Source organism: Fusarium mangiferae, assembly GCF_900044065.1.
Source record: "Fusarium mangiferae strain MRC7560 genome assembly, contig: FMAN_scaffold013, whole genome shotgun sequence".
Lineage (NCBI taxonomy): Eukaryota > Fungi > Ascomycota > Sordariomycetes > Hypocreales > Nectriaceae > Fusarium > Fusarium mangiferae.
Genome location: NW_024573933.1, coordinates 754,221 through 777,068, shown reverse-complemented (window position 1 = coordinate 777,068; position 22,848 = coordinate 754,221). Strand labels below are relative to the sequence as shown.

Below are 22,848 nucleotides of genomic sequence, written 5' to 3'. Positions count from 1 at the left end.
TATACCATTCCTGTTATCGCCTCACCGCTTAGAGAGCGGCCTGTACAATTCATGATTCTAAGCCTGGTCCTCGCTTGTCCTCTTTCTTGACCAGATTGGTTGATAAAGATGAAGTCGCTTAAGCTAGCATTGACGATCTGAGACATGCCGACTTACACCGCGACTGAATGAGTGAACATGATAATTTTGGATATTTACCTACTCATACTGGAATAAACATTGCGATACTATTTCCTTCTTTTACTCATTTCTATGAGAATATAAGATCTTTATAGACCGGAGAATGTCCCAGTGGACGGAGTAAGCACTCATTCCTTCATGATCCACCAATGTCTTAGACTCAACGGTCATCCAACGCTCAGACCAAGGGTCCAATAGTCATCCTAGGTGATCCTAAACGACAAAAATGTTTAGGTAAGTCTAGCCTAAATTCAAGGAACTCTTTACTGAGTTTATTTTGGCATCCTCCCCTAGAGTCTTGGGTTCCCTTGCTCCCCGAGGCCATCCAGAGAATAAGGTATCTTGCGGTGGCTGGCAGTCAAAAGAAGCGATTGGTGTGCATTCTAAACGCGCAGTTCAACGAATCTACCTCGAATTGGATCGTCTTTAAACCTCCCCTAGGAAAACACATCCTTAAGCATTAAACGCTGCTGAATAATACATAACTTGATTATGGGCGTCGTCCTCCCCTTGCTTTGCTTGCTTGTCAGTTCCGAGTTCCTTCGTCGCCATGCAGTCCCAGAAATGCCACAACGCCAACTCCTATACAAGAAAAGTATATGATATCCACCTGCTCACGGCGCTATCTGTGCATGTACGTCGTTAAACCTTCACCCCAAGATTTTGCAGCCGCTCGCAAGACGGCATTGTGTATGTCTGTGCAAGTGCCATCTTGTCAGGGTCCTGGTAGAACCAGCCCTGAGCAGCATCCCTCAATCTCCGTTGGTATATCAGCTCGTTCTCACACTCATTCTTGAGATGTCTCAAGAGCTGATGTTCAGCTGTACGGTCGAGCTTGTTGAGCTTCTTTTCGGAATATTGGGCAACTTCGTCGGGGTTAACGTAGTAGTTGACGTTCAGATTTGGTGTCGTGCGCTGCTCGGTGTACGGGTGCAGAGGATTGTCGTAGACCATGCGAGGCCCTGATGCCGATGTTGTTGAAGACTCGCCGGAGAAGAAGGATGTGATGATGGGTAGGATGAAGAACAAGATGATGGGTAATAGACCCAGGAACGTTTGGAAGGCGTTGCCTTCGTTCTGCCGACCACGATCGGCTTCTCGGGGTCGCGTTCTCGGCCTGGCTCCGCCAAACTGATGAACCCTGATTCCAGGACCTCCTCCAAAGTTGAAAACAAATTGAGGGCCTGTGTCAAAAGCTACAACATTAGTACGAATCTCGTCTTGCTTGTCAGTTCTGCTCACCTCCGAATGGGCCACCACCACCAAAGCCGCCTCCGCCAAAGAAACGGGCAAACATCTCCTCCGGAGTCAAGTCATCCTGGAACATCGGGCCACCTCTACCCATTCCACCACCACCGGCTCGTTGATTGAAGAAAGGATTATTCGCCTGGGCGCTAGCGAATCGACTGTCAGGATCTGTGCCGAACTTATCAAACTTTTCCCTCTTCTCTTTATCGCCTAGAATGCCAAAAGCTCTGCTGACCATCTTGAAGGCCTCGTCCGCATGAGGGTGTCCATTCTTGTCGGGGTGGGTCAGAAGCGACAGCTTCCGATAAGCCTTCTTGATCTCAGCCTCGGTGCATGTGTCCTTGACGCTCGAAAGATTTAGGATGTCATAAAACGCAGTGGCCTCGCATCTTCGGATACGAATGACCGCTGCCTCTTGGTCTGGGGTGAAAGATCGTCCTTGGTTACCCTGCTTATGATCGCGAGATCGAGCCGAGCCACCCGTATCAGCTCCGGAAGCCGTTGCGCTGGGCATCGAAATTTTAGTTGTACTGAGGTCGCTAGGTGTCTGTAGGAGTTCTGAGGTACGATTCGTGAGTCGTACGTTGAGTGTTGAAGATTAAATAGGGTTTTAAGTTTGGCCGTCGAGAATGCGGGAAGAGGGAAAGTGGCTTCTTTGGGGGAGAACAATGGCACAGAAAAGGGCGTCGTCGAAGAGGCGAACGCCGTATTGGTCGGGTTTGTGCTATTCGTGACCGAATCGCATGAGGAATATGAAGCAATCGAAATGTGGTTGATATGGTGATGCAAAGGGGGTGCCAGAAATCTGGTGTTTTCCGATCGGGCAATCCCTAGTTGGTCTTTGGCGGACGCCCACTCTCTCCATTGAGTCTGTCCCAAAGTCTCGACTCCACGTGATCCCCCACCATTCAATGTCATTGCTACCAATCAGCTTACCCTGTATCACTTACACGACTATCAGTCAGATCCAAGAACTACGACATCCTGGTGCAATCTGGAGGTCCATCAAGGTGCGTTAGACATTGTTTTATGTCTTAAAAACATTTAGTAGTCACACCAGCTTTAGAAATGCTTCATAGGCGGCCTAGCACTTGGGTCTTGGGATCGTGTGAAGATATATCACGTAGTTAAAAAGCCGACCATCTCATTCTAAAGAACATTTAGCCAGTCAAAAGTGTTGCATGGTTACAGGTGTCAAATTCGAGTGCCTTTTGGTCATAATGATTCGAATGTGTTTCTCATACATCACGACAATAGAGATCCTGACATCCCACAGTCTTCAGGGCCGCATATAAAACAAGAAACATTGATTTATACTCAAGAAACTATTTACGTCGAGTAAGTATTTACAAGAATAGACCACCCAAGTCAAGTCGTTTTCTCCCTCGTTCCTGGTTCAAACCATGCCCACGATATCGCTTAAGCACCGATGAACTGCTTGATCTGAGGAAGAACCTTCTTGTAAGCAGTACCAGTAGTAGGCTCCATGCTGAACATGTAGTCACCCCACCAAGGGCCAGCAGCCCAGTACAACCAACCAGTCCAGACATCAGAGTTGTCAAGCAAGTGCTGCAACTCGCCCTTAAGCGCAGCAATGCACTGGGCATTAGCTCCGCCAGCAGTCTCACCAAGAATACCCTTCTTCTTGTTGGCCTTGAGCCACTGGGTAGCAGCCTTGAGGCGCTCAACACCAATGGTAGAGCTAACACAATTCTCGGAGGTACCAGAGGAGTCGGAATCGAGGTACTGGTGCATCTCGTAGATGATCTTGTTCTGAGGGTCCTTGAGATCCTTCATAGCAGCGCCGTTGCCGCTGGAAACCCAGCTCCAAGCTCCGGTGTAGGCGTTGCCCTCGACGAAGATGTACTGGGAGGTTGCGCCGGCCTTGCGGATGGCGTTGACGGCGGCCTGGTTGAGAGCAGCGACGACAGAGTTGTCCATGTCGTGGTACTCGTTGTTGGTGTCGAAGATGACGAGCTTGTTGTTGGCGAAGCGCTTGGCTACCTTTTGCCACCAGACGCTGAAGTCTGAGCTCTTGATGATGTTACCGTTGAAGCGGCCGTAGTTGTGAGGGTCAATAACGGCATAGTGGCCCCTGAATGTGTCAGTGAAGTCATGTCAAAATGGGAAACGCAGTTACTAACTTGCTGGTGATGTGGTTGACAGTGTCCTGGAGGCCCTTGAAGTAAGCCTCATCAATGGCACCGGTGATGCCACTGGGAGTCACTCGCTCCATGCGGAAACCGACACGGAAGGTGTTCATACCAGTGCTAGCGAGGGTCTATCATAGTCAGCACCAAGGACAAGTTATGGGTCAGGATACTTACATCAATGGAGCTCGTGGTAGGCCAGATGTAGTCCTTGTTGAGCGTACCAGGGAGGTTACCCTCACCAAACTCACCACCAGACTCATTGGAACCAGTGAAGAGGAACTTGCCCTTGGCCCTCGTAGTATGAGGAGCAGCCAGAGCAAGGGAAGCGCCAGCACTTGCGAGAAGGAAATTTGTGAACCGCATGTTTGCTAGAAGGAGTGGATATTCGTTTCTTGTTTCAAATGATTGTAAGAGGATCGATCAACGAGCCATGCAGAGCAGAGCCAAGAAATACAGGAAACATGGCGAGTATATATACACATTCAGCTTCGGCCCAACTTGCGGTGCTACGCATAGCTCCCTTCGTAGCATGTTCATTAAGTCGGGATGTGACAAGGGCCAGCCCAGACTGACTATTGATCCTCCGTGAGCCCATATAGGAATAGACTCGGTCGATTTGCACGTTTCAATAGTTTCTCCAGATGAAGTGTAGAACATGACCCAGTTTGGTGGTAACTGATTTGCCGATGTTCCCTGTTTGTTTGGCTGAAACAGGAGCTAGGTCCCCCTGATATTTCACTAACACGCCGCGTTGCCGGTACTGAACATAGTGAAGCAAGAAAAGTTGAGATGATTTTCGTGGAGTAGAGTTGTATAGTATTTCTTGGCTGACATTTCAAGACTAATGACAACGGCTTTCATAGTCTATCAAAGCCACTTGACTCGTTTCTGAAAAAGACTTCTTTTTCCTTGTGGTCCTCCTAATAAGGAGTAGAACGCATCAATGACGCAACCTGTCGTACAACTATTAAAATGATCATCTCTTGTTGGAACAAGCATTATTATCTCGTTGGTGGGATTCTTTCTCCGTTTACAACGTCCATATTAAACCTCAGGTGAGAGAAGCACAGAGGTGCCGGTAGCCGTTCTGTGCTGGGGTAGTCACGTGCTGCAAGTTTCGGACTAACCGATCGGAAAAAGCAACCCCCGGCTCGATCCGTCGCATTGAAGCTTGGTGATGCCGGCCTGAAATTTCGAGGGAACGACATGTGCCAGCGATAATGCACGCGACACGGGTTCTTCTTAAGCGATCAGTGTGGAAGGGTATGTCAATTTCTACGCTGTGATGTTGTTGGGTGCTAATTCTGCTGATAGGGCCGCACTTGGTACCGTAAGCCGACGACCGACTCGATTACCCTGACTGCTCTAACATGCGATAGCCTACCCATTGTATGGCCCAAGTCTTCCAGCGATAAGGTGCCTCCTGTGCGAACACAGGCTCGATCAGCCACGATTCTGCCCAACTTTGTCGGTCTCAAGTTCGAGGTGCACAATGGAAAGGATTACCATGAGGTGACCATTACAGAAGATATGGTTGGACACAAGCTTGGCGAATTCTCACCGTAAGTCTCGGCCCAAGCCGAAAGATGGATATATTCTGACTGATGATAGAACACGAAAGCCAAATATCTGGGACAAGAGGTAGAAGAGCAAATAGGGACTTGAATCTGGGTATACCCATGTACAAAAGACTACATGTAACATCACTAGAGCAATGATATCAACGAAGAGATCCATTCGCATATTCAGGCGACCTATTGTAACCAGCTGTGACTTTCCTGGTTTTCATATTTGATATCATGTACGGACCCAAATCCTTCCGTGAACGCCGAACCGTAACGCCTTGCAGTCATGTAACCAAATCCGTACTCAGCGGTAGAACTCGCTACGCTTGACGTTGACACCGTACTCTCCAACAGCCATACCAAGATCCTCCATAGTTAAAACAGTCCTGTTCTGGCTACCGCCCTGTCCACCACCTCCGTAGCCCGGTCGCTGGATGCCCAGCGGTGCTCCCTTAGCTTGATCCTTGCTTCCGGGCTGGCCAGTTGGTTGACCAGGAATAGGGAATCCGGCAGCTGCACCAAGAGACCCCATAGGATTGTTGGTATTGGATGATGCGCGGATTCTGCTGTACTGGTATGCATCTGCGGCGATGTCCGCGATGAACTTCTGGGTTGCTAGGGCGAGGAGTCGCGCAAGGCGTGGATCGGTCTGGGGAGGTGGTGGAAGACCGGCTTTGGTCATGTAGTAGTGTGTGACTGCGTCGGGAATCTAGAGAGTGTTAGGTGAGTTGAATCAGGAGTCTGTGGTGCGTACAATCGGCGCATAGTCATCCATCTTGTTCAGGAACTCTCGTAGCGAGACATCCTTGCGAGTTGGTAATCGAGGATCGGGAATCGCTGTAGCGGGCGCTTCATCAGCTGGTACCTCAGGCGCAGGAGGGGTCTGCTCTGGCTTTTCGGGCGCATCACTAGCCATATTGAAAGATTTGATGATGCGATGTTAATTAAGATGTTGAGGATGAAGTCAAAGCGATTGATGCTCGACGCGTTAAGAGGTAGAGTCACGTGATTCAATGTCATGGTCTAATCCATCCATTGTTAGGCTTGCATGAGCCGCACAATGCCAAGAAGCTTAATGGGACTAAGCAAAGCCAACCAGGCACAATCAAATAAGCATAAACCAGCATTCGAGGTTTCTCATGTTGTATTTCCCTGCCTAATTGTTCATATGCCTCTTCGTTTCCTCATTGTAGAGTGCCTTGAGCTCATTACAAATGACAGAAATAGCAGCATTCAACGCAAATAGACTACACTCTATTTTGACTTGGTACAGCACTGAAATCAACGATCCCTTTTCCCCAAAATCTCCAAGCCAAGCGGCGACGCCATTGTAATTACCGCCTTTGTTGACCTCCCAAACCAACGCCGTGCATGCATCTCCAGAAGCCGGAGTTGTCGTGACCAAAACTGTGGTCTTGTCTTGTCTTGCCTATTGGCTACTTCATCGTTACAGTGTCGAAACGTATAAGACGTGTTTCGAGAGCTTGGTGCTCTCTTTCGTACAGGTATCTTGTGTCTTGCTGATCGTTTAGACGGGGAGCTTGAACTTCTTGCCCTTCATGACCTTGGTGTAGTAGATGTAGAAGAAGTCGCTGTACAGAACCGTCTGGACGATACCAGCAACGATAGCGATGGTGTCGACCTTGTGGTTAGTCTCGGCGAAGTATCGGTAGATCCAGTTGGGGATGTAAAGAGCGCGGTAGCTGCCGAGAGCGAAGAGATAGTGGGTGGTGATGGTCTCGGCCTCGCCGGTGCGCTGAAGCATGAAGAGTTGAGGGAGAATAGCCACAGACTCGAGCCAAATGGAGAAGGCCCACAGAATCTCGGAGATAGTATAGTGATAGGGGAAGACGATGGCGAGAACAGCAGCTCCCGCAAGAAGGTACTGGACTCGGAAGGTGTCGACATTAGGATCGTTGGTAGGCTTGTAGGCGTTGGTCATGAGGTAGATGATGTAACCTTGGGAGCCAAGGAACATGATCTTGAAGATGAAGTTGTAGATGCTATCGGTTTTGAAGAGATCTGGGGTATGTTAGAATGCGCTTCTGGGATCTGCTGACGGGAGTCGTACCAAGATAGCGGGTGATGTAGACAAGCATGTAGAGTGTCTGCGACTTGAAAGAGATACCTGAGCAGCTCTGAAGTCGATTAGTATTGCTGATCCACAGCGTCTGACAAGGGAGGACCAACGTTGAGCTGCACCATCTTGTGAAGCAAGATGAAGATGGAGCCGAGATGCGAGAAATCCGCTGTGCGACAAGTCAGCAAATAGCTCAGCGAAACCGTCGATTCCGCATTGTCATAAACGTACCAGCGACTCGGAAAACGTTCAAAGGCATGATTGCGGTAGTTGTCGCAAAGCTAAGATAGATAAGGAATTGGAAGAAGTTGTTATGAGATAGCTGTTAGAAGCGCAGCGAGTGGGAAGCGAGCGACAACCTGTCAAAGGCGGGTGAGTTCGGATACAATTGAGGATCGTTCGGGACGAGGGTTGGATGGTGATGGCTCGAGGGATTGACAAGGGGAGCTTGGGAGAATCATGAATCTTGAAACTGAGCTGAGCTTTGGCTGAAAAAGGACACGACGCGATTGCAAGCTCATTGGGCCATCCAGCTACGTAATGTCTCGCATGTGTCAGGTTGAGCGCCACATTATTATTCTAGCCACAGCTCAGGGGTGTGTGGCTGTTATCATGAAGTTGTAAGTGAATGTAGCATGAACCATGGTCCAGAGAACGACTTGATGAGAAACAGGCTTGGATCTACTCACTACTGAACCGTTATTCATATATCTTAGACATAATTTACTCATGTGAGCCCGCAGGGGGAGGCAAGAAAACTTAGGACCTTGACCGTAAGTGATGAAAAGACTTAGAAGAGGATACCATAAACTCAGTAAAGAGTCCCATAAGCTTAGGCTAAATTGCCCAAAGTCTTCCAGGGTATATTTTCTTGCTCCCTGAGGACCTCAAACAAATATCAAATTCAATCACAGATGTCATGTCACGATGGCTCCGCTTGTTTTTATATACGGTTGCAGTATATTGGCAATAGGCTATTTCGCTCACTTCTTATGAATGACAAGCAGAGGAGTACTCGAGAGCACGGCGCTCAAGCTCAAGTGATCTATTTACCACAGATACAACGACTACTAATGCCAAGTGGATCGTATTCACATACACCTAAATGTTTAAGGTAAGGTCCAAGTCTATTAGAGGTCGCCCAATGCCCCCAAGTAGGAAACCAGTATATCTGCAAATTATTAGCAAATATTATATTAATCTCTAGAGGAATATAAACTTTATTGCGATATTATAGTTACTATATATTAAAACTAAGTTACTAGTTATCTAAATCTATTATACCTAACAGTAATCTCTAGTTACTTATCGCCATCTTAACCCATATTGAGATCATTTAGATAAATAGAAGATAGCCTATTTCTGGCTATATGACTTTAGGTATGTAACCGGCTCCTGGGGCTGTCTCTCGGCCTAGTTTCTAGTCTTCACGAGATCTAATTCAGGATGGACGAACTCTAAAGTGGTCGTTATGTCGACCTACATATAGGTCTTGCCTCTAAGGAGATGCTTGGGGGCATAATTACGAGAAAGCTGTAGCCGAGTATAGGCGTTAAGGCGATCGATAAGATCGTTGAAGCCGATATTTGGCTGATAGCTGAAGCCTATTTTTACCTACTTATTATGGAAGAGCTTGTGGTATGTATTGCGGAATTTGTTGTTAGAGCACTAGTGTTGGATGTTGTTGATTGTAGCTGCGGCTATTTTATGCAGCAGAATCGGACTTCCTTCTCCCTTGCCCAAGATCTTAAACTGCATCTTAGTAGGGTCGTTTTCGATAGGGCCAATTCTGCCATAGGCCATCTGCTTTACGGTCGGTATGGTGAAGCTAGCGTAAGGCCATTCTTAGTGAATCGATTTGTGAGCGAGCTGTTGGACGGTGTCTGACGTTAGCTTGAAATTGTAGAGATAGTAGGTGAGCTTGGTACCTCAAAATGTGGTGTTGCGTCTTGATATAGTCTAAAGATCCAGCCGTAACTGATCTGCTGATGATGCTTGATATCAGTACTGGGCTAGAAGCAGGTAGACGAGTGAATACTGACCTGGCTTGACCGATGCGCAGAGTTAAAGGCACATAAGAGGAGGAGTAGTGAAAGGACAAAAGAAAAATTCGAAGAGAAAAAATGATTTGTTCATACCTTAGGTATGCACAGGGACGCAATTCATTGTAGAGCCCATGATTCATTGTAGAGCCCGTAATTCACTGCTCACCAGTGCCAATTCAATTACCTCACTTTCTCCTCTCCTGACCTCATCTCTTTATCTCTATCCCAGTCCTCTTACATTTTTCAAGATTAGTTTACCATTCGGATCGAGGTTATTCTCCTTCACATCTCGTCACTTTGCCCATATCTGGCTGCATGTTATACCATAGGGACCGAGCCTGTGTGCAAGATAACCAGTGACTTTTGGACGATGTCCAGTCTGTCAAGCGGCGGTGCCGGGCCGAGCAGACCCTACAAGAGTATCCGATTCGAGAACGTCGCAGCCAGCATCGATGAAGTCATCAAGGCCGAAAAGTTAAAGACGCAGCCAATTCGTCCAGGACAGAGACCAGAGGCTCGGAGCAGCGTGGTGACTCTAGAGGAAGCACGACGATCGCTGCATGAAGACATGCAAAATCTCAAGGCATCACCCCATCCACATCGAGCAATAAGACCCCGAATGCCCACAACTTCTGCCATTCATGATTTTATGGACGAGGTCGAAAACATCATCAAAAATAAGACTCCAGCGAGCGAATGCGACTATCTCGACGACATGTACGATGCTGCCATGAAGGACATAAAGTGTTGGGACAAACATGGATACTATACTACCATCTACGGTAAAGGGCGATCGAAAGAGGATGGTGAGGACAAGGAGGAGATGAAGGAACAGAAGCAGGCTGATGGTGAGGTGGCCCCTGGAATCGACGACGTCCAATCGCTCGCAGATGCTGTCTCCAGCATCAAAGCACCCAGTAAGCATCATATACATCAACACAATTTCGATTCGAGTTGCTAACAATCATCAGGTAATCACAACCTCGCAGAAGAACGAAAGAAGCACCTCGGGATCCGGTCTAAAGGTCATTATAAGCATCTAAATGTTGAAGAGCTCATCGGAGGTGACAGTGAGGAGGACGAGGATAGTGAGGAGGGTGAGGAGGACGAAGACGTCGAGGAGAGTGATGTCGAGGAGGATGGCGACGGCGACATTCAGATGGCAGGCTGAAGGTATTTAGAAGACGTCCAAATATCACATTACATCGCGCTGGCTCCACTTGCTTTTATGTACGGTTGCAGTATATTTACTCAACTACCTAAACCGCAGGTTTTTTGTTTGATGTTACGAAGTTGCAGAACACGCAAGATGATCGAGGGCGCAGGTGCCGTTCGCCATCCAAGCAAAGTAAATCCACCAACTGACTAACCACTAGACTATTATGTCTGGCCAATGGTTGTAACATGATACATCCTTTCACATGCACAGACAGTCTTTGTATTCCCAAGATGTTCCTACACTCCTGATGCTTCATTTTGATGCAAAGCAAATCGTACTCGGCAACCCATCAACTTCCTCCACCATCCTCAACTGCAATCAGTAATTGCAGTCGGGACTGAGGCGGGAAACTCGAGCTCCATCATAACATAATGTTGACTCCATACCTAGTCATCATCATGTCCAAATCTCAGCTTTCACAGGCCCAAGATACTCCCATAGCAAACGGTGCCGTAAGGTGTATCAAAGACCATGCACTGTCAGGACAGAGTCTTCTGGCCCTATCCCCCAAAAGACATGCCCAGGGGATACTGGGCTAGGTCAATCGGCAGCTTTTGTTTTCATTTCGTTTTCATCCTTTTTTTCTCTTTTTTTTTCTCAAGACTGATTCAGTGTTTTCTTTCTCGAGCCACTTCAAGTTACCTAGCGAGAGGTATCTGAGGTGTCCACAGACGTCAGGGCGGCACCTGGAATGTCCGAAGGACGGCAGATCTCTCTGTTCTCTGGTTTGGGTGGCCCCTAGAGAGTAATAAGATTTTCCTCAAGCGTCAAAGGTAACATGAAGCGGCAAGTAAAAGACCACAGTTGATGCTACCTGCGATGCAGAGCGCAACAACTCATCGGAACCATGTCTTGCTTTATCCAACATGAGTGATCATATGAAATGTTCATGGCCAAGAATGTTGGGGACTCACTCACAGCACACAGGTCTTAGGTCGCTCTCTGAAAGTGACCCAGGTCCTTAGAGCTATGGTGAAATAACTTCACTGGCTATGACAGCCAGTCTGGGGGTATCACAAAGAAATATAAGAACTGAGGACGCCGCTGCGCCGCCAAATCGTTTCCGTGCTTTTTTTATTTTGTTTTTTCGTACCCCGGGGGGCTATTGTGGTTTTATCTTTTTTTGGTAGACGTCGAAACAACAACAGGGCCCTCCTAATTCAACCCAGTCCTCAAGGAGGCCAGATCACTACTCAGTTAGGTCTCCTGATGGTGTCCCGTGCCAATCTTCTTAGTCGTAGCCGGAGTATCGGCGGTGACAATTTATCAAGTGCTCAGCAGCTGTAATTCTTCCGCAAGGTCTCCAAACCGCTAGGGGAGAACCCGAAGACGTCTGACATATTAAAATGGCAGAATGCCATCATACGATGGCCGATCGGTCCGTTTCTCTCGCAGTTTTGAGCATCGAAGAAGCGTAACTCCAGCAGCTGGCATATGGCATTGATTGCACTGTCAGTCTCCACAAGAGTCGAAGTATTAGTCCTGGCAATGGAGCAACCAGTGCCTGGTACGTTGACTCTCAGCCGTCATCATCTCTTGAAGGCTTCCATCACCTCATGGAAGACATATGAAGAACATTCAACTCTTCTTTGGCATGATGAAAAGCCTTCTGCCCCTCGAGTAGATACCTGCCGCCACTCGTGAGTTTTTGGCTAGGTCATCCCGAGTTGTTGACTTGAGCTGTGTGACATTTGTTTGTGCCAAGAACAATGCCCCTGACAGAACAACAGAGGATTGACTTGACGCTTTGTTCTTGTGTTTTATAATGTTTTTTTCTGGTTTTCTCTCTTTTCGTTTTCTTTTTCATTTTCTCTCCCTCAGCGTCTCTTTTACTTCTGGTGGCCCCATATCATGAAACCATGATCCCGCATAGAACCAAGGAGACTCGAATATGGAACCTGGCAAGTGGACTAATAATAGGGAGGATGATTAATTGACGGTGTCCGGTACCGTACGATTCGTCGTTTGCTAGCGTGGCTACGCCAACCCGCCCTGTCGATATAAGGCGCCCGAAGCAGAAAGGCTTGCCCGAAAAAACACGATGCTGCCACGTCCTCCCAAAAGGCGCACGACATAAGCACATGCGCCTAGGTCGATGACTATTATCTCGTGTGACAAGTGTGGTGAGTACATTGAAGTCTTAGCGCCTGCGTACTGTATGCGGAGCAAGCGGCAGACAATGATAAATAAATCAATAAATGAATGAATGGTATGAATAAACGAATGAAAGAAGGGAAGAAAGTCGATAACAAACACGACATCAAAACATGCTTGAGGAGAAGAAAGAATCATGTTCCAAGTGGGAGGAGCTCGTCCTTATATAGACAAATATTAGACTCCTCAACTCAAATCCAGGGTAGAAACCCTTGGTCTACGTGTCCAGACACTTGTTGTTGTGAATTTGAAGTTTGCATCGTGATTTTTGAGGTAGTCACGCAATGTGAGTGTCGGGGACTTACACCGAGAAAGCATAACCAATGAGTTAACAAAGAGTCCGTGAAAGTTCATGAACTCTCGAGCTTCAGCACCGAAAACGCAAACGTGAAGTTTGATAGCAGCCTACGTGCACCATCCAGGTTGTGATAAAAGCCATAGCTGTTGTACTAAATGCTTCTGAGGGCAATAAACTTTTTTCATTGTCTCAAAGAGGCACTTATGTACCGAGATCGGAGTGTCGTATCATAGAAGCTTTGAAGCCCTTTCTGTGAATTTGAGGAGTGAGTTTATAGAGAGCAAGTTAGATCGAGAGAGAACGAACGAAGATAAGTTCAAGTGCCAAAGTTAAGTTCAACATGATTCCTGTCTTTATTCCACTTGCTTTGACTTATACAATTCTGAAGCCAATGGAGCTCGCTTATACGAAAGCGAGTGCGAGTCCTGAGTACGAAAGTTTGTCCTTTGATCCAGTAGACGATGCTCATACCTACGAGGTATCGAAGTTTATCTTATAGACACCGCACATGTATAAGAAAAGGCCTTGAAAGTAACGTCTCGCGTCCACAAAGATTTACTACAACATCGTTTCCCCAGAACAGTCTACATGGATCAGTAGCAAACCGAGTTCGACCGCAAAATGTGATCATGCCATAAATTTATCCCTCCAAAATCGTACAAATATCTGCATGAGGCGCAACCAGAGCACCAATATTGTGGCTCTCGGCCCAAAGAGCAAATGTGCATGGAAGAAGTCGTTGACCATGAGAATCCCAGAGAAACAAAAAGATCAAGTCATGGAAATACTGGAACCTTGATGGTGTATTAGAGGAACAGAGGCGCCATAGTTTGGCCACATCAAGAAGCCAGAGCCATGATGATCAGTCTATCATGGTATCGGGGTTCTATAAATACCCGAGAATTTCTTTGGCTGGCTTAAACACACTCCCGACTTTTATTGGGCTTTCATAGTATAGACATCTCCAAAGCCTCGTGGTTATCAATTATTAATCGGTCCATAATTCTACTAGGTAAAATGGCTTGAAGTAATTCAAGCTGGTGACGTCGAGATATTGGAAACCTTATCACAGATAAAAGCTTAGTAGATCCAATGTTATGGATAACTCCCAAGATAATCGCTTACGATCAGTAATATGTAACTTGTCCCAAGATTTTAGCGTTGTTTAAATGCACTGAAAACACAGGTGACTAACATAGCTTCAATTGTGAGCCTTGTGATTGAGATAATACGGAGTGTCAAGTCAGTGATGGATTCAAGGGTTCAGCTCTGAAGCATCGGCTGTTTGAGCAAAACAAGTCAATACTGTCGCTTATTGACTCTGAAATAACTCAAGGAATGGATTGAAATAGTCAACTTAGTTGCAATGAAATCATCGATTGCCACGTATTATGCTTGAAGTAATGTTTATACTCGATCTTGACAAGACTCACGGGCTGTTGCGATGACACAGAGGAAATACTTGTTTCAAACATGAAGCATTCGAGCACCACATGAAATAATGTAATACTTCAAACCGGTACTTAAAAAGAAGATTAGTTGAGTCGAGTTGCACTGACATGCCTGCAGGTTGCCCTGATAGTTGACGCAGGGACAAAGACACCAGGGATCAAACACCAATAAAAGCACACGATGGACAACAAATTGTCTCTTGATATCTTATATTGCCTGTTTTTCAGGCATCTAACAAATGATCTCTGTTCACTTATGTCTCTTTCACAACCGCTCTGGTCTCATAGACCGGAACAAAGACAATGCCAATCCTCCCCCAGGCAATTTTGTCGAGATCTATATGTTCGGCACCCTTTGAACTTGATTGTATGAACATCCATTGATGCCTTGGAAGTTCATTGTATGATCAACAATCAAGCATAATGTTCATCACCAAACTTCATATGACCATATAATGCGACATACTACAGATGAGTTGGTATCATCTCAAGCATTCTTACTCACTACAACTCAACAACATAGTATTCCAGAAGTCGTCCACACTAAACTTCGAGGCTTTCGAGTCCGCACAACTTGCACCCAGACACTGAAACAATAATGGACCTCAAGGATAAGCAGCCCATCAGGATGTTTCCCCTCAACTGCATTCCCCCCAAGGACCCCCCTCCTGGAACACCCGAGCCATGTATATGGCAATGTCACAACTGCGGGCAGGACTACAGGATCTCCGTCACAAGCCGCTGTATCAAGTGTCCCTCATACAACAGTAGTCCCCCTTACAAGTACCTGTCAGGCAAAAGCTCAGACGGCGGACCTACCAGAACATATCAAAAGTCTCCCCTCTCATGCAACCATAGTCCAGGTAGCAGCTCTACTACAGAGGCTGAATCGTCTCCCACAAGCCGTAAATACTCAAAACGTCCATCCATAACGCTTTCTAACTACGACTACGAGTTCTGGAATCAATACAATGACTGGAAGCGCTTTCGCTTAGAGTATGAAGCGAGACCTGAGAGAGGGGAGAGCCGCATCAAGCGCAGCTTCGATGGCTTGGATAGTGCACAGCGTCGAGCGAAGCGATACAAATTCGAAGTCGAAGCACGCACTCATCTTACGGTGGAAAGACTGGTACGCATGCTTGAGAGGAAGCAAAACTGCGAAGTAGGCTGCAACTTTCCCGGCCAGTGCCACACAGAGCGCTATGAAGCATTAAGGAAGAGACCCCCGAAGGCCACAGGAGGCACGTTCCACTCCACATACTATGACGAGGATGAAGAAGAAGAAGAAGCAGGTAAGCTGCCCCTTTGTGAGCTTTTACCACAATTCGATCAGGAGATGACAAGTCCTGAAGACATTGATGATTATGAGGATGAGATATTTGCGGCATACAGGAGGGTTGTTGATGCTTGGTGTGCATCGACTCTGGCGAAGTCGAGTTGAAAGGAACAAGGAAGATACCGAGGGGTGATGAGTAGAAGAGAAGTAATTGACGGCAAAGACTGGCCACAGGAGGGAATGAAACTTATGATAATAAAGAAGGGTACCTAAACTGGTCTAAAGCTTGACTAGATAAACTGAACTTACCTAAGTCTTTCCATCACTTAGGATGAAGGTCTCAAGTCTTCTTGCCTGCCCTTGGGTGGCATGGAACAGATATTCAGGGAATATGAGATGATGAAAAGCATAGCAAAGATCATGGATGCAATAGGGAACTATTTTGAGTGAGCGGACCATAATAGATAAACATCATTTGAACACGCGTGATAGCTTCATTAATCCACATTCCTAACACAAACAGATCATAACAAACCACACTGATTTTAACGTTGAACGTTCGATGACTAACCAGGAACTTGTATTTCCGTGTCTACCTAATCCAGTCCATCAGCACAGCGGTTCCGTGTCGCATCTCATACCAGACCAGACCAGACACCAAGGTGAAAACACAACTGTTGTACACAGCTCGCGCAACTCAAACAGCACAGGGCATTTCGTCATAACGTGAACCCTCTCGTCATCGGGTATCGGCTTCTAGAGGCGACCCGAGAGCTCGTCGTGTGCTTATTGAAAGCGCAGGCGCCCTCAGCTATCCAAGCTGTGGTCGTGCGGACGTCCGCTCATATCTCGACGCGACGCCCCCATCGAATTCGAATTCAAGCATTTCTGCATTACCATCCCAGATACCGGTTTACCGCAAGTCCCAAAGAGAAAAAGCAAAATAGAGCCTTATACGATACGTCTTTAGCCTTCAAGTGCCTTGGCCTTCTTCTTCTGCTCGACCTTGAGCAGCAGAGCGCGGTTGATGTGTGGAAGGACACCACCGTAGGCGATTGTCGCACGGATCAGGGTGTCGAGCTCCTCGTCACCACGAATGGCAAGTTGGAGGTGGCGGGGTGTGATACGCTTCACCTTGAGATCCTTTGCAGCATTCTGTAACGAAATGTTAGCGTTAATTCCAGGCAACAACAACGACTCATAAACTTACGCCTGCCAACTCGAGGACTTCGGCAGTCAGGTACTCCAGAACAGCTGTAACGTACACGGCAGCCTTGGCTCCCACACGCATCTTCTGCTGGGTGTTCTGCTTGAGGAAACGCTTGACACGACCGCAAGGGAACTGTGAAGTACCATGTTAGTACGAGTTTAAATGAAACCAACAATCCTTGATAGAAATATTTCCCGAGCCGTCTTTGTTTGCGCATTCCGTCATGTCCCGTTTCAGCCCAACATGCATACAAACAACGTCGACAGCCGCCCCAGAATATCGGTGACCAGTTGCCGAACCGTCGCATCAGCTCAAACGCGCGGCGAGGGCCAAATGCAGGATGCGCTGTCAATTTGAAAAGATTTTCTCGTCGTGCGGAGATGTTCGACGCGTCGAGAACGGATCGCGAAACTTGAAATATGTGGGATGCGGGACATGGCAGGTGCGCAAATCGGTCGACAAAGCAAGCCTATCCTCCTCTTCTACCTCTCAAGTTGAGACTCACCTGAAGACCAGCACGAGCAGAGTGGCTCTGCTGCTTCTTGGTGCCCTCAGCAGCGCTCGTCTTGCCGCCGGAGCTCTTTCCGCCAGAAGACTTTCCCTTTCCACCAGGCATTGTTGATATGATCGCGTAAAAAAAGTCGTAAGATAAAAGTATCAAAAATTTGGGGATGAATCAATACGGGTTCGAACGCGGTAGCCGATCGGTCGAAATGGCGATTGATGTTGTTGATGTGAAAAACGCGGGATCGAGAGTTCGTAGTGGCAGAAATTTAGCGGGCTGCGGTGCGGTGCTGATGTTGTTTCTTCAGGCAGGCTCTGGCCAAGGGCGAGCTTGCGTGAGATGCGGTGCGGGATTGGATGGTACAGAGGTACATGCCTCAGGTAGCTTCTTGCTGCTGGAAGCTTAATTGCTCATTGCACTTGCCGATGAAGAGGCGTTTCTCATTGGCTGAGTGACCCGAGATAAACCCGGCCATCAAGCTGGGCCAGCAAAGGCTGTGTGAGAAGAGGCACTTGGTTAGGTATCACCAAAACAGGGTTTATGGTGCTGCAAAGTCCTCAAAAAGGGAAAATATAGATCAAGGAAAGGTAGCATGTTCAAGAAAGACTTCTTTCAAGCTCCTAGAGGTGTTGGCGGAGGAGCTGTGTTGATACTTACTTGGCTCATCTCATCTTTGTTTGCTGTCATGCTTGGAACGGGTTGCCGCATATTCACAGCTGTGTCTCACCCGGAGATTGTTGAATGCCATAAGGATGATACAGCATGCACTGGCATGGCTGCTGGTACAGAAGCGGTATCTTTTCGGTTTCTGACAAGCCAGGGCATCTTGTTAGACACTTGATGAGATGTCGTTGCGTATTGAACAGTTGAAACCCAGGCTCGGTTTGGGGTTGATCATGTCCCGCTGTGGCTGAAGTGTGGCTGTTCCGGCCCCTGTTAGCCGAGCATTTACCTGACTCACAACCACCAAGCCGAGCAAATGCTATATCTTCCTTGCCTACCTTAGTACCTTATGTTGGTAGGTCTGATACTTGGAAACAAGTTTACATGACCTTTGAATGGACCTATGAGCCGATGTTGGAAAACCACATTGCCTGCTCCCGTGGTGGAATGCATAGAATCTCTCAATCTGAGCAAGCCATCTGGCTAGGTCTTTCACACCTGTCGAAAGCTTCAACTCAAGTATTCTTGCACTTTCGGCTTTTTCCAAGCACTTTACTACCTTGCCTATTCACGTATCCAACCGTGGCCGAGACAGTTATCCAAGGCAATTCCGTCCCAATTACTGTATTCTACTCTCTTATTTGTTTTATGTTGCAATATTTGCCGTTGGCACTGCACTGCAGCCCAGGGCCGCCACTATGAATGTGCCTTCCACATTTTAGAGAGGGAAGAGGATGGCCTTCATTCTCCCATAACATTTCCACCTCTCCCGTTTATCCAAGAAAAAAAAACATTTTGCACCTAGCTTTTTCTCAACTCCTGCTTGCGAACCTTTTCACTGCACATGGCCAAGCCCCCAATTCACTCTTCCATTATCCGAAGGAGAAAAAAGCCCTTGCATGTTCAGCATGGCCACTACTACAAGGATTCATCACTTACCACCAGAGACCCTCGACAATGTCATGTCGTTTCTTCCACCAGCTGATGTAAAGAATCTACGACTCGTCGACCACAGGTTTTCGCCATTGGCCACACGACGGCTATTTCGCCGCACTCGATTGCTGGCCCGAGCAAAAGACAACAATGACCCTCAACGTTTCATACAGCTCGCCAATTCTGAGTTGAGTGGACTTGTCCGCGAAGTCAGCTGTGATGTTTCCAGCATAGTAAACAATGGATATTACTATATGGAAAAGGACCAATTCGAGTTTCTTCCTGTCTTCTGGGATGCCTTGCCCCTTCTTGCTCGCTTTCAAAATATTCAAACTCTGCATCTGTGTTTTGATGCCAGCTTCGCATTGCGAGATTTCAAAGCAGGTTCCAGTCAGTTCAGAAATAAGGTGTTGAAGACCATTTTTCGCGTTTTGTCGGGAACATTCACCGAGGAAGTGTCAAACGCCTCTGATACACTTTCTGGTGCCACAATCGAGATTCCACCTCAGGGCACACTGCCATCTCCGATTACTCTATCCACTCTCATAATATCCAATTTGGGAGATTACCATGATCCGGGACTCACGAACATGCCTGAGTTCAAAACAGCCATGATGAACATCAAGGCCTTGAGGCTTGACATAGCGCAGTACAAGGAAGGGAGGGCAGAGGGATTCTCAGAAACAACCGCGTTTCCAAATCAATGCCAGGAGATGTTCACTCAGCTACCTTATACTTGGCTGTCATCTGCGGTCTCCGCCCATCTACAGGTCCTCTCGCTGCATTATCAGTCCTTTTGGGGTTGGTTTCCTAACATTGATATACGCCTCATCAGTGGCAGAAACGGAATGCCCAAGCTCAGGAGCCTTACTTTGGGGTGCTTTATCTTCAGCCATCAGCGTGAGGTAGACTGGATAACTTCTTTAGATCTTGAGGAGCTTTTTCTCGAAGGTTGCGCCGTCCTATCCAAGCACGTTGGCCATCCAACCACGCAGAAGGGCTTCTGGACTGATGGCCACGAGTTACCTGCAACAACCAAGGTTGGTGGACAGGTGGAGAGGACTGATTTGTGGTGGCATGAGATCATTTGGCAAATTCGCAGCTCTATGCTGAACCTCAAACGATTTTGCATATTAAAGCAGCCGGATCTTTATGACCATTATCAACCTTTTTACGACGTAAACAGCCATCTCGGTCCCGAGCTTTCCCTAGACGAGAGAATGGAGCACGGTAGAGATCTCTGGCGAGAATTCAGAGCCCTCAGCAAAAAGAACTGCCTGCCTTGGAACCCGTCGTTTCAGCACTTTACATGTGCCACGTCGCCCAAGTTATGCCTCGAATCAGACGTGTTTCTTTACTCCCATTCCGATTGTTCTACGAAATTTATTACACGTTCGTCCGAAAGCAATTATTTTTCTCACGGTCCCACATACATGGAGCAGGCCTCATATGATCGGGGTTTGTTTGACGTCGAAGTTGAACCGGTAATCAGGAGCATGAACAAATTGGCGAGGATCGAGGTTGTCATACTACATTCTATGTTGTCCAAGAAAAGGAAAAAGGAGCATATGGGCGCTGAAAAGTTGAGGCTGGCCCAGAAAATGGGGCTCCATGACACAAATGAATATATGGAAGGCGTACTGCGCCCTCTGCTTACGTCTGATGAGCGGATCCTCCTCGAGTTGATATTGCATCTTTCAGACAGTGAATATATCCCAGCAACATGATTCTTAGCAGCCACACATGAGAAAAACGCATTTTGGGCCCAGCCAGAAGGCAAGCAGGGGAGTTCTGATGTCATTGGTCTGTGTTGTCGCAGCCGTATTTTCAGTAATGATTGAAATGGGCATGCGCCGGGCTTGGAGGAAAACGAAATTCAGTGGAGGAAAGATCAGACAAGAGACATGCCGGCCGGATACCTATAATGCAGGACTCCATCAGCCGAGTATGGTTTTTCCATTATATCTAATGTACCAGTCACTCTTTGTAATTCGGTTTGCCAGTGAAGGATGTCATGCAAACGCCGAAGATTGTTCTGTGGGGGAACACATCTCTACAGTATTGAGGGTATACATGTGTCAGAGAGTGTCATGCTAAAAGGTCTATCTCGTGTTCTGTGACTTCACACATGGTGTCAATAGCGAAACTCAGAGCAGAACGCTGATGCCCAAGACGAGTAGCATTTGACTGCTGGTCGCGTTCCGTGAACAGTATGAAGCAATTCAAAACAACACCCAGTCAATCCCAAAGCGGTCGCGGCTTATCGGCATGTTTAAATTAAGGCCGGGATTTTATGATTCCAGTCCATAGACTGCAGACGAGGTTATGGGAGCAAGAGCGTAATGAAGGTGAGGGAGGGGAATGTACGGAACAGACTTGAACACTTCCACATTGCGCTCTGGAGAAAAGGAATAGATTATAGAAGTCGCACAAAGGCCATAATGAGTTTCTGGTGATACTTTACTGACAGCAGTACAAACTTTGGCTATCTATCCCATAGCGAGGATTCCCTAGTGTCTGTCACGAGGAAGTGAGAACTACCTACCGCCGAGGCGGCCCACTCCTCTGAGAAGGATGAAGATTCGACATTTCACTTATCTTAAGTCACTACAATGCGCTCAGAAACAGGCTTTTGTTTCGAAGCTGAAACTTCAAACCCTCGTGGATTGGACCAGTGTCAACTAGTCATGAACATCTAGTGTCGCTTAACGAACAGATGATGTATCAAATATCGAATGAAGCATTTTGCAATTCCAACAAAGGATCTTTTTAGTATACAATATAATTTGTCTTAAACTTCCAATCCTGGGATGTATGTAAATTCAGCTCATGTATCAAGAAATGCCAGTCTCATTCTCCTCATCATCCATACCTTATGCGATTGCCGATTCCAATCAGAGTGAACCCACCTATGGAACCGACGATTGAGTTTCTATTTTCGGCATTCCATCAATAACTCTCATCAGCATGTCGTTGATTCTTGTTTTGATTGATTCAAGTCCCCCGGTGATCGCTCATGTGCGACTCTCAAGGAGCGACACACATGGTTGAGGAAGTTTCTATTCTTGTCATTTGTCAGATTGTCCCTTGTATTTCAAAAGTCTTTATCAATCATTCCCTAGTGACCACGAGTTCAACCATAGTTTTTAAAAAGATACCCATACTGCCTTGGCTCTAATTCCCAAGAATTCCCCAGTAAGTCTGGAGGGTTACTCGAGAAGAGTCCATGTTTTCCGATGACGACTGCATGTTGGAAATCATGCGATTCAAAGAGTGGCAAGATGAGCGCTATATTCGAACCAATGCATCCCACAAAGGTGAAATGCGGAAGGTGAAGGGAACTCAAATGTTGGAAGTCGGTTGTCAGTTGTTGAAGAAGGATGAAAGACAGAGGAGGGAGAAGAGAGGGAATAAAGGAGGAAGAGTGAAAAAGAAGAAGAGTCAATATTTCCTCCACATCATCGCCCTAAGTTTGAGATTCTCCGTACATCTGTGTTCCGCTGGAAATAAAGGATTTGGCGATGAAATCGTGCCAGAACAACACCGAGGTTGTTGACGCTGTCTATGGCCATTTGGGGTCATTCAACACCTTGAAGAACAAGACCATCGGGAGGCCTGTAAAGGATTATTCGAGGCTTGCTCTGATTTGACTCAAAGAATGCAAGTTTCAGTGGGAGGTGATTTGAAAGCTGTATCTTAGAGCTGAGTTACTGGATATCTGAATCCACCACCCTTGATAGCAATGCCTACATACCTATTTCTATTCTATCCCATATCTCGAGAATTCGGATAAATGCAGGGCACCTTTTTTCTTTCTGTATGACTTGGGGAAAATGCTTAGCTCCTGGGGCTGATTTTCGGCCTAATA

At 47.0% G+C, this 22,848-nt stretch overlaps 9 protein-coding genes across 9 annotated transcripts; 4 read left to right on the top strand and 5 right to left on the bottom strand.

Annotated features, from left to right (window-relative positions):
• Positions 1-822: 822 nt before the first annotated feature.
• Positions 823-1,942, bottom strand: FMAN_00267 (uncharacterized protein; the record flags this gene model as incomplete). Its single annotated transcript, XM_041822096.1, has 2 exons — positions 823-1,376; positions 1,423-1,942. 2 exons carry the CDS (start codon positions 1,940-1,942, stop codon positions 823-825), a joined length of 1,074 nt encoding a protein of 357 aa, XP_041687811.1.
• A 905-nt stretch (positions 1,943-2,847) lies between these two features.
• On the bottom strand, positions 2,848-3,944 carry FMAN_00266 (putative cellulase precursor; the record flags this gene model as incomplete). The annotated part of the gene is made up of 3 exons (XM_041822095.1): positions 2,848-3,523; positions 3,573-3,709; positions 3,756-3,944. The coding sequence occupies 3 exons, from the start codon at positions 3,942-3,944 to the stop codon at positions 2,848-2,850; spliced, it is 1,002 nt and encodes a 333-aa protein (XP_041687810.1).
• Positions 3,945-4,801: 857 nt separating this feature from the next.
• On the top strand, positions 4,802-5,226 carry FMAN_00265 (putative ribosomal protein S19, mitochondrial; the record flags this gene model as incomplete). Its single annotated transcript, XM_041822094.1, has 4 exons — positions 4,802-4,844; positions 4,896-4,911; positions 4,961-5,143; positions 5,193-5,226. The coding sequence occupies 4 exons, from the start codon at positions 4,802-4,804 to the stop codon at positions 5,224-5,226; spliced, it is 276 nt and encodes a 91-aa protein (XP_041687809.1).
• Positions 5,227-5,450: 224 nt separating this feature from the next.
• On the bottom strand, positions 5,451-6,062 carry FMAN_00264 (uncharacterized protein; the record flags this gene model as incomplete). Its single annotated transcript, XM_041822093.1, has 2 exons — positions 5,451-5,855; positions 5,901-6,062. 2 exons carry the CDS (start codon positions 6,060-6,062, stop codon positions 5,451-5,453), a joined length of 567 nt encoding a protein of 188 aa, XP_041687808.1.
• Positions 6,063-6,674: 612 nt separating this feature from the next.
• On the bottom strand, positions 6,675-7,485 carry FMAN_00263 (putative ERD2-ER lumen protein-retaining receptor; the record flags this gene model as incomplete). Its single annotated transcript, XM_041822092.1, has 4 exons — positions 6,675-7,168; positions 7,218-7,284; positions 7,337-7,395; positions 7,458-7,485. The coding sequence occupies 4 exons, from the start codon at positions 7,483-7,485 to the stop codon at positions 6,675-6,677; spliced, it is 648 nt and encodes a 215-aa protein (XP_041687807.1).
• Positions 7,486-9,641: 2,156 nt separating this feature from the next.
• On the top strand, positions 9,642-10,442 carry FMAN_00262 (uncharacterized protein; the record flags this gene model as incomplete). Its single annotated transcript, XM_041822091.1, has 2 exons — positions 9,642-10,188; positions 10,243-10,442. 2 exons carry the CDS (start codon positions 9,642-9,644, stop codon positions 10,440-10,442), a joined length of 747 nt encoding a protein of 248 aa, XP_041687806.1.
• A 4,549-nt stretch (positions 10,443-14,991) lies between these two features.
• FMAN_00261 (uncharacterized protein) lies at positions 14,992-15,834 on the top strand (the record flags this gene model as incomplete). Its single annotated transcript, XM_041822090.1, has 1 exon — positions 14,992-15,834. One exon carries the CDS (start codon positions 14,992-14,994, stop codon positions 15,832-15,834), a length of 843 nt encoding a protein of 280 aa, XP_041687805.1.
• An 801-nt stretch (positions 15,835-16,635) lies between these two features.
• Positions 16,636-17,495, bottom strand: FMAN_00260 (putative histone H2A F/Z family member HTZ1; the record flags this gene model as incomplete). Its single annotated transcript, XM_041822088.1, has 3 exons — positions 16,636-16,824; positions 16,880-17,011; positions 17,385-17,495. 3 exons carry the CDS (start codon positions 17,493-17,495, stop codon positions 16,636-16,638), a joined length of 432 nt encoding a protein of 143 aa, XP_041687804.1.
• Positions 17,496-19,009: 1,514 nt separating this feature from the next.
• Positions 19,010-20,707, top strand: FMAN_00259 (uncharacterized protein; the record flags this gene model as incomplete). The annotated part of the gene is made up of 1 exon (XM_041822087.1): positions 19,010-20,707. The coding sequence occupies one exon, from the start codon at positions 19,010-19,012 to the stop codon at positions 20,705-20,707; it is 1,698 nt and encodes a 565-aa protein (XP_041687803.1).
• Positions 20,708-22,848: the final 2,141 nt, after the last annotated feature.